Source organism: Agelaius phoeniceus, chromosome 9 (assembly GCF_051311805.1).
Source record: "Agelaius phoeniceus isolate bAgePho1 chromosome 9, bAgePho1.hap1, whole genome shotgun sequence".
NCBI classification, from domain to species: Eukaryota; Metazoa; Chordata; class Aves; order Passeriformes; family Icteridae; genus Agelaius; species Agelaius phoeniceus.
In genome coordinates, this window is record NC_135273.1 from 2,338,301 (window position 1) to 2,355,884 (window position 17,584).

At 41.4% G+C, this 17,584-nt stretch overlaps 1 protein-coding gene across 1 annotated transcript; it reads left to right on the forward strand.

The window, feature by feature from the left end:
- Positions 1-3,308: 3,308 nt before the first annotated feature.
- CLRN3 (clarin 3) lies at positions 3,309-13,952 on the forward strand. The gene is made up of 3 exons (XM_054637752.2): positions 3,309-3,537; positions 10,891-11,076; positions 13,678-13,952. The coding sequence occupies exons 1-3, from the start codon at positions 3,309-3,311 to the stop codon at positions 13,950-13,952; spliced, it is 690 nt and encodes a 229-aa protein (XP_054493727.2).
- Positions 13,953-17,584: the final 3,632 nt, after the last annotated feature.

Consider the following 17,584-nt stretch of genomic DNA (forward strand, 5'->3'; position numbering starts at 1 on the left):
CTTGGATCTTGCCCTGCTGGCACTTGAAAGTTTCTTCATCCTACCCTACATCCTGATTCCAATAACATATTTTAAAAAATTATTAGTAATTACACCCAATTTGCTAAAAAAAAAACCCAATAAATAAGGCTTTTCAACCTTTCCTTTCCTTCTTCTCTATTAAATCACTTTTAAAAAATATTCCATTTTCCCTAAATATTAAAAGAATATTTTTAATGAATCGTAACATGTAATCTAATAAATAAATAAAAATAAATAGAAATAAATAGTAATAAAAACAATAAGTAATATAATTAATATAATTATAAAGTATATATTTTAATATATATAAAGTATATAGAATTAATATAATAGTATATAAATAATATATAATTAATGTGGGTAATAATTAATATAATTATAAACAATATAATTATAAATAAAGTGTGAAACAGTAAATAATACATAAATGAAAAATAAATAAATCTAAATAATTCCTAATATTTAATTAATCCTAATATTTAATCTAATAAACTTTCTTTGTGTAATCTGCAATTTATCTGAAATAAAAATAAAAACTATCCAAAGGATGTTCTTGGGAGAGCATCCCAGAATCCCGGGATGGTTTGGGTTGGGAAGGGCCTTAAATCCCATCCAGTGCCACCCCTGCCATGGCAGGGACAGGGACACTTCCCCTGTCCCAGGCTGCTCCAGCCTGGCCTTGGGCACTGCCAGGGGCAGCCCCAGCTGCTCTGGGCACCCTCCCAGGGAACAATTCCTCCCTAATCTCTGCTCCTTCTGCAGCTCTGGGCAAAGCACCATAAGATATTTATTTTTTTCCCATGTAAGAATGTGTTTGCAACATTAAAGAATGGATGTGCGTGAAAAGTTTGAATTTAAAAACTTTCCTTTTGTATTTTTGATTGAAAGTAAATGGATTTAAACAGAAGGGAAATACTGACATCAACAAGGTTTCAAAACAAGGGGTGATTTTATGTAGAAGGGATTGCAGATCTCTGCTGCCCCCCTGGTTCATAACAAATAATGGGATTTTGCTCTTTGGTTGCTGTCAGGGCTGAGTCAGGGGCCGTGGGGGCAGAGTTGGGGAGGTGCTGATCAGGAAATGTTTTCTGTGACTCAGAGGAAACCAATCTCCTTTCTCCTGTCTCTCTCAAGGTGAGGGGTGTCCTGTCAAACTGCAGCTTTAATTCCAGGGTTTGTGATGTTTTTAGAGGTAGCTGTGAGAAAAAAAAAGACAAGGAATCATAGCCTAGGCAGAGAATGAACCTCAAGGTGACAAGCAAGAAAAAAGCAAATTATGGTCTCATTTACAGAGCAATTCCCTGAGCCACAGGAGAGCTTCAATGATTTGAGCCATAACAATTTGAGCTGAGTCACCAAAAACTCAATATAATTGAGTCAGGTTGCAAGGAAGGAACTCCAGGCCATTCACATGCTCTGAGGCTCTGCTATTCTGTATTTTTAAAGGGCTGCCTGCTCAATTCATCAACACTGAAGGAGCTGAGAAATCATTCCCTGGAAGTTTTTACCAAGACAAATACCAGCTCTTAAACACTGAATTTTTAAAGCCATATTTTATAGTGACAGGTGGCACTGCTGATGGCAGGAGGGCAGGTTCCAGCTCAGTTTATTAGAAAACATCCGTAGATTATAAAGTCTTGGACTATGTCCTGTGGAGAATAGAACTGTTGGATTAATGAACCTGGAGAGGTGGATCAGCCATTGAGCCTCCCCATATTTCTGTGGTTAAAATTTAACTGGGTACTGGGCAGAAAGTGAGGCAGGTTTCTTATTATTTTATACAGGGTAAGAAATTGCCCTTTATTCCTCAGAGCTTCAATCAAATCCTGACTGATTTCCACTATGTAAATGAAACATTTTGATTATTTAGGAACAAAACCTAATTTAAAAAAAACTATATTTATAGATTCCTATAAATAATGACCTCAGAGATATCATCAAAGTCTCAAGTAGTTTGAAAAATGAAATAAAAATCACAAGACTACAGAAATAAAATCCATGGATTTCAAATCTAATTACTGCTTAAAAAGTTTGGGATCAAAAAAATCATAAAACCAGAAAAATCTCAGTTCAATAACACTGCATTGCAGAATTAATATTTTCCCAGGTATTTACTCCTCCTGAGAAATTCTTGGTTATTTCAAATCCATAAAAAATTCAGGAATCTCTCCCTGTCACCACAGGACACAGCAGAGAAGCTTCAGGACAAGAACTCCACAGATTGTGCCCTAAAGGTTAATTCAAAAGCTCTGGATGATCCAGGAGCAGGGCTTCAGTATAAAGTGGGATAATGACATTATAATTAATAGAAATAAAAGCTAATGGAATCTCTGTTACTCTACACTGACAATAAATTATTAATTTATGTTCCAGGTTTCAGGCCAAAATGATGGGGACTGAGTTTATCTGAAATTCTTGAAATTTGGTCTCCAGTCTTTTCATTCAGCAATGAAGGTTCTGTTTGAAATTGTGTTCTCTGGTCACTGTTTAGGTCAGCTGGGGATCAAAAAAAAAAAAAAAAAAAGAATATATTCCCTTGGTTTCTAGCACAGAATAGATTTTTTCCAGGATTTCTCCCTGTACCTATTCACTGCTTCCCTGAAATGAAGCCTTGCTCCAGGTATTTGTTTCCTCCCTGACAAAAAGCAAAAGGGAAGGAGCTATTCTCTAAAAATATGTGGAATTTAATTAGGAATCAGAGGAATTTCTTAGAAAATAACCTATTGACAGTAGACAGAACCTCCTCACCCCACCAAAAGCCAAGACCAACACCATGTTTTCTGAAATGTAAAGAATTTAAGAGGATTCCCAAAGGCACAGTTGAGTAGCTGCTTGGGCAATTGGAATGGAGAAGGAACATTTTACAACTTTACCATAACATATCAGAGAGAGATTGGCTAGAGATGGGCAGATTGCAGGCTGGCTGTCAGGATTTGAGCAGGAAGAAGCAGGGAGGCCAGAGCTGTCCAGGAGGAGCTGGGAACGTGCCAGAGCCCGGCTCTGCATGAGCCCAGGCCTGGGATCTGGGAAGCGACGCCTTGGCCAGGACCATAAATCACCCATGGACAATTCCAGCGGCCTTTGCCAGGCTGCTTTGGTTGTCACCATGGCAACACCTTTCCCCAGGGCAAAGTTCGATTATTTTACATTTTTATTGCCACTTCTGTTTGCTTAAAGTTTACCAGAACGACTTTGTGCTCGGACAGCGCCGAGGAGGAATCACCCTCATGGTACGCGGGACTAAAGGGAACCAAATCCTCTGAACTGGGGGAAAAATCCGGGGAAAGATGCCATCCAGGAAGAAAACCTCCATGTTTGCCTCTGCCTTTTGCACCTGTGTGGGCTCCTTCGTGGTGATCTGTGTGGTGCTGGCCACCCCGCAGTGGGTGAGCAGCGAGGTTCGCTTCTCGCGCACCGGCACCACCGTCACCGTCAGCCTCACCTACGGCCTCTTCAGTGGCACCTGTGAGCAGTTCGTGGATGCAGGGCTCCAGGTGTCCAAAACCACCTTCCAAGGTAAGTGCTGGCACAGCTGGAAGGGGATCAGAGCATCCCAGACTGGTTTGGGTTTGGAGGGAGCTTAAATCCCATCCGTTCCCACCCCGTCCCACACCTTCCACTGTCCCAGGCTGCTCCAAGCTCCATCCAACCTGGCCTTGGGTACTTCCAAGGATCCAGGGGCAGCCACAGCTTCTCTGGGCACCCTGTGCCAGTCCTTACATCGAATTTAAATCCATACCTCACATTTCAAAATTATTTAAACTATTTTAAGATGTGTATGTCCATCAGCGGCACGAGTAAGATCTCAGCTTGGGTTGGATACAGGGAAGGAATTGGACTGGCCTTGGACACTTCCAATGATCCAGGGGCAGCCACAGCTGCTCTGGGCAGCCTGTGCCAGTCCTTACATTTAATTTAAATCCATATCTCACATTTCAAAATTACTTAAACTACTGAAAGGTGGATGTGTCCATCAGCGGCACGAGTAAGAAGATCTCAGGTTTGGGTTGGATACTGGGAAGGAACTGGACTGGCCTTGGACACTTCCAGGGATCCAGGAGCAGCCACAACCTCCTTTGGAAACCCATTCCAGGGCATCACCATCCTCACAGGCAGGAATTCCTTCCCAGTATCCAAACCCAAGCCCAAGGTCTTCTTACTCATACTGCTGGCAGATGTATCCATCTCAGAATATCTGAAGTGAGAACAAGAATTGAAGTGGAGGATTTAACTGGTATAAAATAAGACCCCCCCAAAAAGCACAGAAATTCAACAATAACAGCTTACCACATGTGATCTTGGCCTGCACCTTGGAACAAGGGAAAAAACCACAAAATGGGGCTGTCAAATTGACTTTGATTTTCGGAAGTTCAGTGAGGAACAGGAAAAGCAACACTCATCACTTAATTAAGGGATTTACAAACCTTATTCACCTTCCAATTTCATGATGTTAATTTATTGTTTTGACTTTAAACATTTTGCTGCCTGCTACTGAATTAGCACCGTTTTGATAAAGAAAGGTTTGAAGGCTGCTGCAGGAAAAAGAACAAAACACACAAAACAACACCCAAGGGGAGATAAACCTGAAAGCTGCTGCAAGGATCAAGGGTTTGCATTTATTTTATCTGCCTTGCTGCCTCATCAAGTTCAGAGCAATAATGCTGGTGACACACTGGAAAGGGAGAAAACCCACTCAAAAGAAAGCTACCAAAAATATGAGCAGGTCAAGTAATTTAAAATATGAGCAGGTCAAATAATTTAAAATATGAGATATGGATTTAAATTAGATATAAGAACTGGCACAGGGTGCCCAGAGCAGCTGGGGCTGCCCCTGGATCCCTGGCAGTGCCCAAGGCCAGGCTGGACACTGGGGCTGGGAGCACCTAGGACAGGGGGAGGTGTCCCTGCCATGGCTGGGGTGGCACTGGGTGGGATTTAAGGTCCCTTCCAACCCAGACCAAACTGGGATTTGAAGATTCTTTAAGAAATAATTTCATTTTTTGGTAGGCTGTTGTGAGATGTCCCAGCACAGCAGATCTAAACCTCCAGCCTAATAAATTAGGCTCTTCCCCAGCCTAATTTATTCCTGAAATTGCAGCAGCAGAAACACCTGAATTCCCACGGTGGCAGAGCTGTGTTGCACAAACCAGTCCCCATGTTTGACTGGATTCCATTTCATTCCTGTTCTCATGAAACCCTGAGCACAGCAGCACTCCCAGCAAGAGGTGGAGCATGGATTGGTATTGTTACATAACAAGTACAAAATCCCCACTCATTCCATCCTATTTTATTACAGCCACAGCCGAATAACAAAAGTGATTTTTAGAAGAGTAAACAATAATAAAGATATAAAATCATTTATATGTGGTTGTAGTTGGCTGAAGCCCCAGACCTTGAGCCATGTGGGCAGCTGATTTTAATGTGGCTCTGTGGGAAAGGTGGAATCCTGCCCTGGGGAGCTGATGGCAGAGGAGGTTCCAGGCTGGCTGCAGTCCAGGGACTGTGCCCTGCCTGTGTCTGAGGCAGCTCCCACAGCCCAGTGCCAGGGCCTGGGTGTTGCCACCAGATCGATTTTAATTAGAATTAATGAAATGAACTCACAACACTCTGGTATCAGTGAAGGGTTTCAGTTCTCTGCCTGGCCTGCATTGGTGGTGTTGGGTTTTCCCTCACCAGATTTGGGGTTTTATGCTTATCATTTATCAAATGCTGAGAGAACATTTACAAAAAGTGATCTCAACTCTCCCCATCAGTTATTTAGGGATGAACAAAATGAGTGAGCTGCTGGATTTGTGAATTTCCTTCCACAGTTGCTGAAGGAAAGTGATGCTTTATCAATAATCTAAATTTGGGTTTTCCCACATCCCCCACTGGTTCTGTCAGGCAGGTATGCAGAATGAGAAGAACTGATTTAACTGAAATTAATTCTTAGGCTCTGGAATAAGCATGATTGTCATATTTTATATTATTTGCTGAAGAAATCCTTCCCTGGGAGGGTGCTGGGCTGGCACAGGGGCCCAGAGAAGCTGGGGCTGCCCCTGGATCCCTGGCAGTGCCCAAGGCCAGGCTGGACACTGGGGCTGGGAGCACCTGGGACAGTGGGAGGTGTCCCTGCCATGGCTGGGGTGGCACTGGGGGGGATTTAAGGTCCCTTCCCACCCAAACCAGTCTGTTCATTCATTGTCTTCCATTTATAGTTGAAATAGGAAAAATGCTTCCTAGAATTCCATATATTCTCTCTTCATATTCAAATTCATTTATTTTCCTGTCCTCCTAAGGCAGGAGATGTATTTCCTTTGCTGATATCCTTAAATAAATGGATTTCCAGTGCTATGGAGGAACAAAGTGCTGAGCTCTCTCCATTCCAACATTTCAGACATCAACAAGAGGAGTTCTAAACATCCCTTAAAATCACAGCATGATTTAAAAGCAGCTGTGCCCTGCCTGGGGGCTCTGCTGTGCACTCCACGTGCATTTCTCAAATGGCATTGTCATATTAGGGTGTGGGAAAAGAAGGACAATCCTTGAAGGGTAAATCAAAGTCAAGAACTTGGGGGGTGATTTTCAGGAATAGTCCAGGTTGACTTTTATCAGTGGTCATTTAAAAACAGATCATCAACAGCCTTTACAAAAACAAAACCAAAACCAAACAAACCCAAACAAAAAACCCCGACAACAACAAAACAACAAAACCCAAAAAAACCCACAACAAAAACAAACAAACAAACAATCAACAAAAACCTTATTTCTCTAGAAACCACAACATTCCAAGAAATTTGCAAGCATAAAGATGAAAGACAAAGGAATCATAAAGATGAAAGACAAAGGAATGCCATTTCTGGCAGTGCCCTGTGCGTGGAGTGCCCAGCCAGGGTGGCTCTTTCCCAGCCTTAATAGAGCAATAAATCACTGCAGCCACTCCTCAGGCTCTGGGGATGGCAGAATGCAAAAGTTATTTCATAACCAGCCTCCTCAGAGCCCTCCTGAGCTGTTTGAATGATTTGTCTTACAGAGGAACCAGCTGGGAGTAAAATGTCTGTCAGAGGAGGTTTGGGCACGAGTTTGGGCACAGCTTTGGCTGGTCCAAGCCAAACAGGGAGAGGTTGAGCCCGGCTCAGGAAGAACCACGCCCAGGGAGGCTGGAATGTCAGGATTTATCCAGCTGCTGGCAGCCAGCAAGGCCAGCAACACCCAAGGAAGGCTTTCCAAATTGACCTCAGCGCAGAGGAATCATTTCACTTTCTAACTTAAATATCCTCTAAAATACATGACAAAACTTAAATATATTCTAAAATACACAACCAAAGCTTGGAAATGGCTGGAATTCGTTTGTGTTCTCATCAGTTTCCAGGGATCTCCTGCAAAGGGGGAAGCTCTGTTGAACTCTCTCCTCAGGAGTTTTTGTTTGTTTGGGCTTTTTTCAGTGATTAATCCCTGATATGTCATGGGTGATTGCAGAGCTGTAAAAGCTGCTGGGAAGGCTGACTAAGCTCAGTGAAAGTCTGGAAAAATCCTACCCAAACATGTCAGAATAAAGGATGAAAACTAGAAGAAGATGCAGGAAATTAAGGAGAAATCTGACCAAACCCTGTATTCATTCCAGAGTTGTTGTTTCTCACAGTTCCAGAGGTTATCCAGCTGCAGGTTACCACTCAAAATATTTGAGTTTGATCCCACCCAAACTGATCAGCTACAGGAGACTCCTTCTGTTTGCACAGACTGCTTTATTTGGGGATTTATAAAAGAATCAGCTGCCATGAAAAGAGCATTTTCTTTCAAGCCCTCAGCCTTGTGCTGTTTCAGACACGGCTACAACAGCTGGAGGCTGCCAAAATGCCACCCCCTAAACTGCAGCTCAGTGTCAGACATAAACAAGATCAATTAGGGGTGCAGGAGGTGTAGCCAGGCAGTTCTGGAGAAGTTCTGAGAGATAAAATTAAGTGAGGCTGCCAGAGGGAAATTGCACAAGCTTGGCTGGTTTGGCTCCAGACTTATTTGTTCTTCAAGAAACAGATCTCAGGTGATGGCCAGGCTGCTGCAGCCTGAGTGCAGGGTACAACCTGCTCACTTCCATTCCACTGAGTGATATCCCCTGGATGCTCTGCTTTCCTTTTCTCCCAGGAAAATTGTTTAAATTTACAGCTGATTTCCATAACACAGCCTTACCTGCCACTGCCTCCAGCAGAAATTAACTTGTACTGCAGTATTAGATAAAATGTGAGAGGAATCTCCTTTTCATTCCTTGCCAACAGCTCTTTTTATTATGTTTATTCCTCTTTATGGGGTTTTTACTATTTTTTTTCCTGCTGTGATTCCTCCCAGTCATGCAGTACCTGAATATTTTGCAATAATGGCTCTGTTCAAGAACAGCACAGGAAGGGAATTTTCCTACTGAAGTCTGTCTCTCACATCATCTATTTGAACAAAGCTCCAAAACGTTGTCACTGCATTTGTTACACCATAAAGCACAATATAGCTGCCTTTTCAATCTTTAAATTTGGAGGAGGGAAATAATTCACCTCAAAAAATAATACTTTGAGGGTATAACATTTGGGTTGAGTGTCTTGTTACCAGCAACTTATTGAGGAACTGGAGGGATTTAGGCAAAATTTGGTGACAGTTCTGAAGAGGTTGACCACAAGAGCCATGGAACTACAGCAGGGAATGATCTGGGAAGAGGCTGGGGAAAAGGAGAGGGAGCAGGATCTGGGATCAGCCCTGTGGGAGCCAAACCCTCCCCAAACTCTGTCCTGTCCTGGTGGAAAACAGCAGGAGCTGCTCCTTTATTTGAAAAGAGAGGAGCCAGTCCTGCCTGCAGGGCACAGAGACAGCTCCAGGGAGGAGATGAGCTCAACCATCCTCACCTGCCCATGGATGACCACACTCAGATTTATTTGTCCTGCAAATGCACCTGATCTGTCCAGGCAGCAGCTTCAGTGGGCTTTGGGAAGGTTTTCCTGTCACATTTATTGCAATTACAGCAGCATGACTGCTGCTAATTTAAAAGGAAATACAACTGGAGCAGTGCTTTAAATTGGAGCAGGGTTTTAAATAGGCATTTGTGGAGGTGACCAGACACTGGCAGAGGAACACCCAGATTTCTGATCCAGTTTAGGCAGAAAATTCCTGTTTGGCCTCATGCAGAGGAAATTTTTACAGAAGTATTAAGGAACAGAAGTTTACTGCCCAGCTAACTGCAGGATTAGCAGGCAAGAATTTATTTCAGCCCAGGTACCTTCACCCCATGTGGGATTTGGGTTCATTGCTGTGTCCTTTCTCCATCCCAATCCCTTTCCATCAGCCAAACCTCTGCTCATTAGCTTTTAATTACAGCCCTGGCAGAAGTCACAAGGTTTTCCAGACCCACCAGACTGGGCAGGGCAGGTTATCAGAGAACCATGGAATAATAATGTTGGAAAAGCTCTCCAGGATAACTGAATCCAACCCTCAACCATGTCCCCAAGTGCCACAGCCAGGCACCTTCAGCACATCTCCAGGGATGGTGACTCCCTGTTCCAGTGCTTCCCCACCCTTTTTCTGGGAGCAAACTTTCCCAAATCTCCAATCAAACCCACTCTGGCACAAACTGGGGCTGTCTCCTTGATGCCTTTTTTGGGCTCACTTAAAAACAGAGGCCAGACAGGATTGGGGGAATAAAAGTGGGTATATTTAATATTTAATGAAGGGCTTTCAGGTACATTTCAGGACAAAGCCTCCCCGAGGGGCTACATCCAAAATGGACCAATGTCATGAATTTTTGATACTTTTATAAGTTTCATCCATTTACATATCAGGGGTTAATCCTCCAATTACAGCTTCAGGTAATGTAGTAATTTACTCCAGTTTACTCCTCTCCAAATCACTTTTATTTGTACTTTTCGGGCCCTGAGGCTGTAGATGATGCCTGGAGAGGCTCCCTGGAGCAGAGGCTGGACAGAGTTAAGGAATAAAGCAGGGATTTACTCAAAGGCCTCACAGGACACACCTTGGGCAGTGGCAGAGCCTGGCCCTGGCTCCACCCAAGATGGACAATGAGTCACAAGATTTCACATTTGATCAGTTCTGCTCCATTTCCACGCTGGGTTCAGGGTCCAATCCCAGCTCCAGGGGATGCAGTCCCACCCTCCCAGGCTGCTCTCCTCCATCCCCTGCTCTTGGCACTTTTTGGGGCTGAAGCTGCAGCGGTGTCCTTGGTTCTGGGGCTGGAAAAGGATTGTTGTGTGTGCCTGAGCTGTGGGGAGAGCTGCTGGCACTTCATATGGAGTGTAAAAACTTCATATATACAAAACTATATAGTGTATATATATACTATATATAGTATACATATAATAAATATATACTATATAGTATCTATATATACATTATACATAGATATACACACACTATACCATATATTTTTATATACTATATATATTTGTATATATTTATACATAAAATATAATATATATACACTATAGTATATATATACTATACACATTATATATAGTATATACAGTCTTATGACTGTAGTATATAGTAAATAGTACATATAGTCTTACTACTATATATGTACTATATATAGTATATAACTAGAACAATATTATATATAGACTATATATAGTATATAACTGTAACAAGTTCAGAGTTATATACTAATGCAGTACAGAATCTGGAAAATATCAAAGCTAAAACTCAAGGCATCATTTGGTACCCTTGAGTTTCAGGCTTAGAGGAATTGTTTTTCCTGACCAAGACATGAAGACAGTTAAGGACATTTTACATGGAGTTTCGTTATACCCTAAAGCACTAGAGGACTTGAAGAACAGAAAAGCTCAAGCCCAAGGCATCACCCTCTCCTCTCTCCTCTGTCCCTGCCCCTCTGTGTTGCAGTCTCAGAGGCCCTGAGCAGCAGCAGCAGCAGCAGCAGGAGCCTGGTCGTGGCCACCATCGTGGTGCTGGTGCTGGCCCTGCTCAGCTCCCTGCTCAGCGCTGGCTTCACCTGCACCAACACTGTCAGCAACCCCTACCAGACATTCCTGGGACCCATTGGAGTCTACACCTGGAATTCCCTGTGTGGTGAGTGCCATTCTAGTCCTCACATCCATTATTTATATCTATATCTCTATATCTCTATATATCTATATATCTATATATATATATGTATATATATATATATATATATATATATATATATATATAAATATAGATATATAGATATAGATATATATACACAAAATTAATTATTATATTATGATCTATTATATTAGATTATCATTATTATACTATATTATATATATCACATTTAAATAGATAAAAATTTAAAATAAAATAGATAAAAATAAAAATAAAAATAGATAAAAATAAATAAAAATAAAATAGATAAAATCTATAAAATATATTATATAGAGTTTTATAATATAATATATATTATATATTATATATTATATATTATATTTTAATATAATACATAATATATAATATATATTGATATAATATATAATATATGATATATAATATATTATATATTATATATTATATAATATAATATATATTATATATTTTATAGACATAATAATATATTTTATTATATAAAATATATTATATAATATATTTTATATATTTTTATATATTTTATAATATATTATATATATAATACATTATATATAAAATAAATATTATATATTTTTATATATGTGCGTGTGTTTTTATACATATATATATATAAAAAATATATATTCTGACATTAAAGAATATAGATCTGCAAGAAGAAACGTCTGGAAATACATTCTGCTCTCTGGGTTTGGTTTTTAACTGTGCCTGCTGGCACACCTGAAAACCACCTTTTAAACATGATTAAAATACATGATATGGCAATAAAAAAATATTTATATGATAGTATTTATAGGGAGGCACCAGTTTGGAGGAATGAGCCATGGCAAAAAATTATTCCCCTCTTTAAAACATAAAATTCCCAGGTGAAAATAAGTTTAAACTTGTTTAATCATTAAAAAAAAGGGTGGAGATGCTGAGTCATTAGAGCTGTTCATTCAAGAGGTGGAGGTGGGAGCCCCATTCCTGCTGGGATTGAGCCCGGCTGCTCCCAGCCCCCCTGTGCTGCTCTGGCCACCCCTCAGCTCTCACACTCCAGCAGTCTCAGGAGGATTAGGTGTTCCTCTAATAATGGGTTTGCACTTGAATAATTTCCATTTAATACATCTGATTACAGAGTACTTCAGCACAGGAATTTTGGCCTTCAAAAGCTCTTCAGGTTCAGGGAAAATGTTCCCAGCAGCATCCCCCTGTCCTGGGGACAAAACCAGACCTGGATGGGAAGGGAACAGTGCAGATAATCTTAATTTTTACAAGTACAAGTGGAGGTGTGAAAATCACCCATTTTTTAACACAGATGCTGAAACAGCTGTGAAACACAGTCAGAAAAGGGAACAAAGCTTAATTAGACAATTATTCACTTCTGAGACTTCTGAGTCAAGCTTCTGAGACAAGCTTTTCCTGACCCAGCCCCTGAACTTGCAAGCTCTGTCAGAAATGAAAGGACCACGGGCTGGCCAAAATGAAAATTTGGGGAGAAAATAAATTCTGGTGTTGGCTCAGGGCTGTGGTTACTTTTAAAAGCCCTGCAAGTGCAGTGACCTGGACGGTTATTTTGCTGTGGGTGCTTTTTTATGGGAAATCACACATCATTTAACGTGGGAGGTCATCTTGGAGGTGCCTAATTCTCCTACCAGGGCTCTCCTGAATAGAAAATGAAGCTGTTCAGCATGAGCTGGGCTGGGATGAGGTGCCTGGAGAGGAGGAATGGAACTGTTCCACCAAGGTTCAGAGATTACAGCTCTGTTGGCACGAGGAAGGCAGAGATGCAACAGCAATATTCAGATAAATGTCAAAGCAGCTGAACTTTTACATTTGGGAGGCTGCAAGAAATGGACCCAGATCTAATAAGACATCACATTTTGGCTTCTCCCAGACTCATCCAATAATTCAAGTTGGAAAAAACAGGAGGGCTCCAAGTCTAACCCCTGGGCACAGCCCAGGCTGCTCAGGGCTTTATCCAGCTGTGACATTTATCCAGCTGTGACATTTTACCCAGCTGTGATATCTTATCCAACTGTGATATTTATCCAGCTGTGATATCTATCCAGCTGTTTTGACTTTATCCAACTGTGAGACTGCCCATCCATGAATTTGGGCTCATATCAAACAGACATTTACAAATCACCAAAGAGGTGAATACACAATACTCATCAGCACTAAATTAAACAAAAAAAGTTAAATTAGATGCTTTATCTAAGAATAATCACTGAGAATCTAATAATTTTAGATATATCACTGCCTATATCAAAACACCTGTCAGATACTATTGGGTGGGGCAAAAATTCTTTAAATGCCCCTGTAGAATTGCTAATATTAGATAAACTGATTTAAATCCCTGGACCAGGGCAAGAATTAAAGCAGATTATATATTATATGATATGGTATGCTATTATATATTATTAGGTATATTATTAGTATAATATAATGTTATATTATATTATATTATATTATATTATATTATATTATATTATATTATATTATATTATATTATATTATATTATATTATATTCACTACACAAATAGCCCTACAGTTCCTCCTCTAAAATTTGCATTTCTGTTTTGCAGGAGTCCTCACCCTCATAGCCATGATCCTTTTCCCTGTGAACGTGGAAGGGAACAGCCTGTCCCAAGAGCTGGCCCACAGCTGTTCTAGCTCCCTGCAGACACACCTTGGATCCAAACACAACTATGGATATTCCTACTGGATCATGCTGCTCATCCTTTTCCTGAACATTGCTTCTGTCATCATCATCTATTTCTACGACCACGCCAGATATTCCAAGAAGAAAGAGCAGGAAAGACCCATAGAGAATGCACCAAAGGATGTTATTCTGTTTTGAGGACACCTTGGAAAAGGGGGTGTGAAGGAAGGTGACTTTAATGTGGACAGCAAATTTCCATTTGCTCTGACTTGTGTGCACACTTCAATTCCCAGATTGTTTTGAGGACACCAAAGCCTGGTTTGGTTTTGTGCCTGCTGGCCCGAGCAGGAAGATCAAAGCCGTTGTTTTGTAAAGCCTGCAAAAACCAGGATCCCTTGGGATGAGGAGAAATGGTCACTGAGGTGCTGCTGCTCCATTTTCTCCTTGCTATTCTCAGGGATCTCCTGCAGGTCTGGAGGCTCCTGGGCCTGGGAGCACCTGTGGCCAAAATCCACAGAGCACAGAGTGGATTTAAATCCCTGGGGGCATTTAAAGCCCTGTGGAGGTGGCACTTGGGGACACTGGGGTGCCCTTGGCAGAGCTGGGGAATGGCTGGACTCCATGGATTTTCCAGCCTAAATGATTCAACAGTTCCATGAGAGCAGAGAAGCCCAGTATCTGCAGGTTTGTAACAGAGGAACACCAGGAAAATCCTGCTTGAGCCCTGCCCAGAGCCAAGGGCAAAGCCACACCTCGGGCAGGTGAGCCCAGCCCCTCTCCACACGCCCCTGCTGGCACAAAGTCCCTTCCCCAGGTGATGGTTCCAGTGGTGATTTCTGGCCAGGACCATCCCCTTGCCCAGTTTGAGGAGTGTTTCATGTGCTCACAAAGACTCAGGGCTGCAGGACTGCCCAGGAGGGGGGGAATCAAGTTCCATTCCCTTCTCACTCCTCCCAGGGAATGAGCACTGGGACCTTGGGACAGATCCAAAGTGCAAAATCCTGCTCAGAACACGTGTTCAGCACTTCTGCTCCTTTGTCCTTCACCTCTGCAGCCAGGAGAGACTTTTTTTATTCCTTTAAAAAGAAAAAAAAGGCCTCCTTTTCCTTTGCAGTGTGATTTTCAGTCACGCTCCACATCTGTCCTGTGATACAAGAGGTGCTCGTGGAGATAAAACAGCACTTTGGAGAGGGGATGAGGAGATACAAGAGGTGAATCCTCACTATTTATGTCACAAAAAGAAACTTTGGAGATGAAAGCAGCCAGCACTTTGTGCAGCTGAGCTCTTTCAAAGGAACCAAAGCAGAGGGATTTCCCATCCTCCCTCTGAGGGCAGAATGGGGAATAAAATAAAAATAAAAGAGGATTTCTAAGACTTGAGGTGTGGCACAGGTCAATAAAACCAGGGCTGATCTTTGCCTGGAAGTGCTGGGGAGGGCTGGAAATGTTGTGGTGCAGCCAAACATTTGCCAGTTTTGCTTTGGCTGCAAAAATTTTCACAATATCAGTGTTCATCTGTCAGTGTTGGGCCCAGGCAGCATCTGTCCCACACCACAGCTCTGCTCAGAGGGGTCTGGTGGAGGGATGGAGTCAGAATAATGCAGGAGGAGCCAGAATTCCAGCTCTGGGGAGCAGGAGCTTCCCCTTGCCTGGGAGTTTCTGCTGCCTCTAAACACTGGTTTGGTGTGGTATTTTCTGGGGTCCTCATGGCAGGAAGGAAATGATGAATCTGACTCCATGTTCTTAGCAGGCTAATTTGTTATTTTATGTACTTATATTATATTAAAGAATGCCATACTAAACTATAATAAAGAATAGAGAAAGGACACAGAGAGAAGGCTTAACAAGATACTAATTAAAAACCCATGATTCTCTCCTCAGGGTCCTGACACAGCTGGCTGTGATTGGTCATTAAGTAAAAACAATTCACATAAAACCAATCAAACTTGGTTGTGATTGGTCATTAAGTAAAAACAATTCACATAAAACCAATCAAACAATCACCTGCTGGATAAACACTCTCCAAACCACATTCCAAAGCAGCAAAACACAGGAGAAGCAAATCAGATAATTGTTGTTTTCATTTTTCTCTGAGGCTTCTCAGCTTCCCAGGAGAAGAAATCCTGACAAAGGGGTTTTTTCAGAAAATATGACAATGACAGTTTGGGAAATCCCAGAAATCCTGCTTTTGGGTGCCTGTTGGGAGCACGTGGCTCTGTTAAAATCAGACTGGAGGTCTCTTGTTTGCCTGCAGACACCAGAAAGTGGCTGTGTAACAAATCTCACCCGCTTTGATGCAAGTGCCAGATCAAAGCCACCACAACACGACACAAACCCGATTTAAACAGGAGTTCAGGTTGCAGCTGACTAACAAAGCTACCTCGGGATTCTTCCTCTGCATGATTTAGTTCAGTTTGAGGGCAGAAATTCCCTTCCCAGCACAAAGAGCTGCTCAGGGATGGCAGAGGGGAATGGGGTTGAGGAGCACCCACACATCCCTGCCCCAACCCCATTGATTTGGGGCAATAAACTGCAGGGTACAATATTTACAGGCAGAATTTTAAATATAGAAAGCTTGCATTTTCAGTTTGCCCCAAAAGCAGGCACCCAAGATGAGCTCAAATTCAGAAGTTCTCTGTGAGCTGCTGGTAATTCCTCCTGAACTGGGGATCAACCAACCACAGCAGGAGGGAACACACAGAGCTGGCACCAACTTTTCATCCTAAAATTCCCTCAAATGCTTCCCTAAAACTCCCTGCCAGTGCTGGGAAGTGGCAGCAGAGAACTGTGTGCAGGGGGGAGTTAGAAATTATAGAGTTTATTTTATATATATATATATATATATATATATATATATATATATATATATATATATATATATATAATATAATATATAATATATAGATAATAATTATAATTTATATCATAATAATATATAATGTATATGATATTTTATATAATATATTATTATATATTATATATAATAACAATATATAATAATATATAATATACATTATATATTATATTTTTATATATACACATATATATGTATATATATAAAAATTATACAATATAGTATATATAATTATATATATTTATTATATATATTATTGAATATAATAAATTATATTTCTTTTATAATTATATATATATATATATATATATAAAATAAATTATAGCTGCTCAGAGCAGCTGTGGCTGCCCCTGGATCCCTGATGTTTCCATACAACTATATATCATATAAACCTTCTAATAAACTTTAAAAAAATCTCTACAAATCCACTTCACACACCTGGCAGTGTCCAGGCCAGCTTGGAGCACCCTGGGACAATGGGAGGTGTCCCTGCCCCTGGAATTGGGTGAGTTCAGGGCTCCATCAACCCAACCCATTCTGTGATTTATCTGATCCTGGTTCCAGGCCCTCCTGCCTTTCACCCCCAGGGCAGCCAGAGGAATTTTCCCCTGAGCTGTCTGATAGCTCTGTCACAGAGATCATGAGCTGGGGCTGTGCCTGATTGAGAGCATCGATTGTCAATCCCCCGGCAGGGAGCTGTGCTGCCTCTGCAGTGGAGCAGCTCCTGGGGACAGAGATTGCTTTTATTGACTCAGCCTCTTTGCCTCTGGCTAACAGCAAAGCTGCACTGCCTCTTTTCCCCCGTAATTGTGAATTAACCAGCTCTGCATGCTGTCCAGGAGCTGTGCCCACATCAGAAATGTTTGGATTTGCCTGCCTGCAGCTTTGCAATGTTTCTTATTGAATGTTTTCAGCTGCTGCTAAACTTTAGGTGACTGCTAATTTACCAGGTGTTGAGGATCCTCTGTGGTTTCAA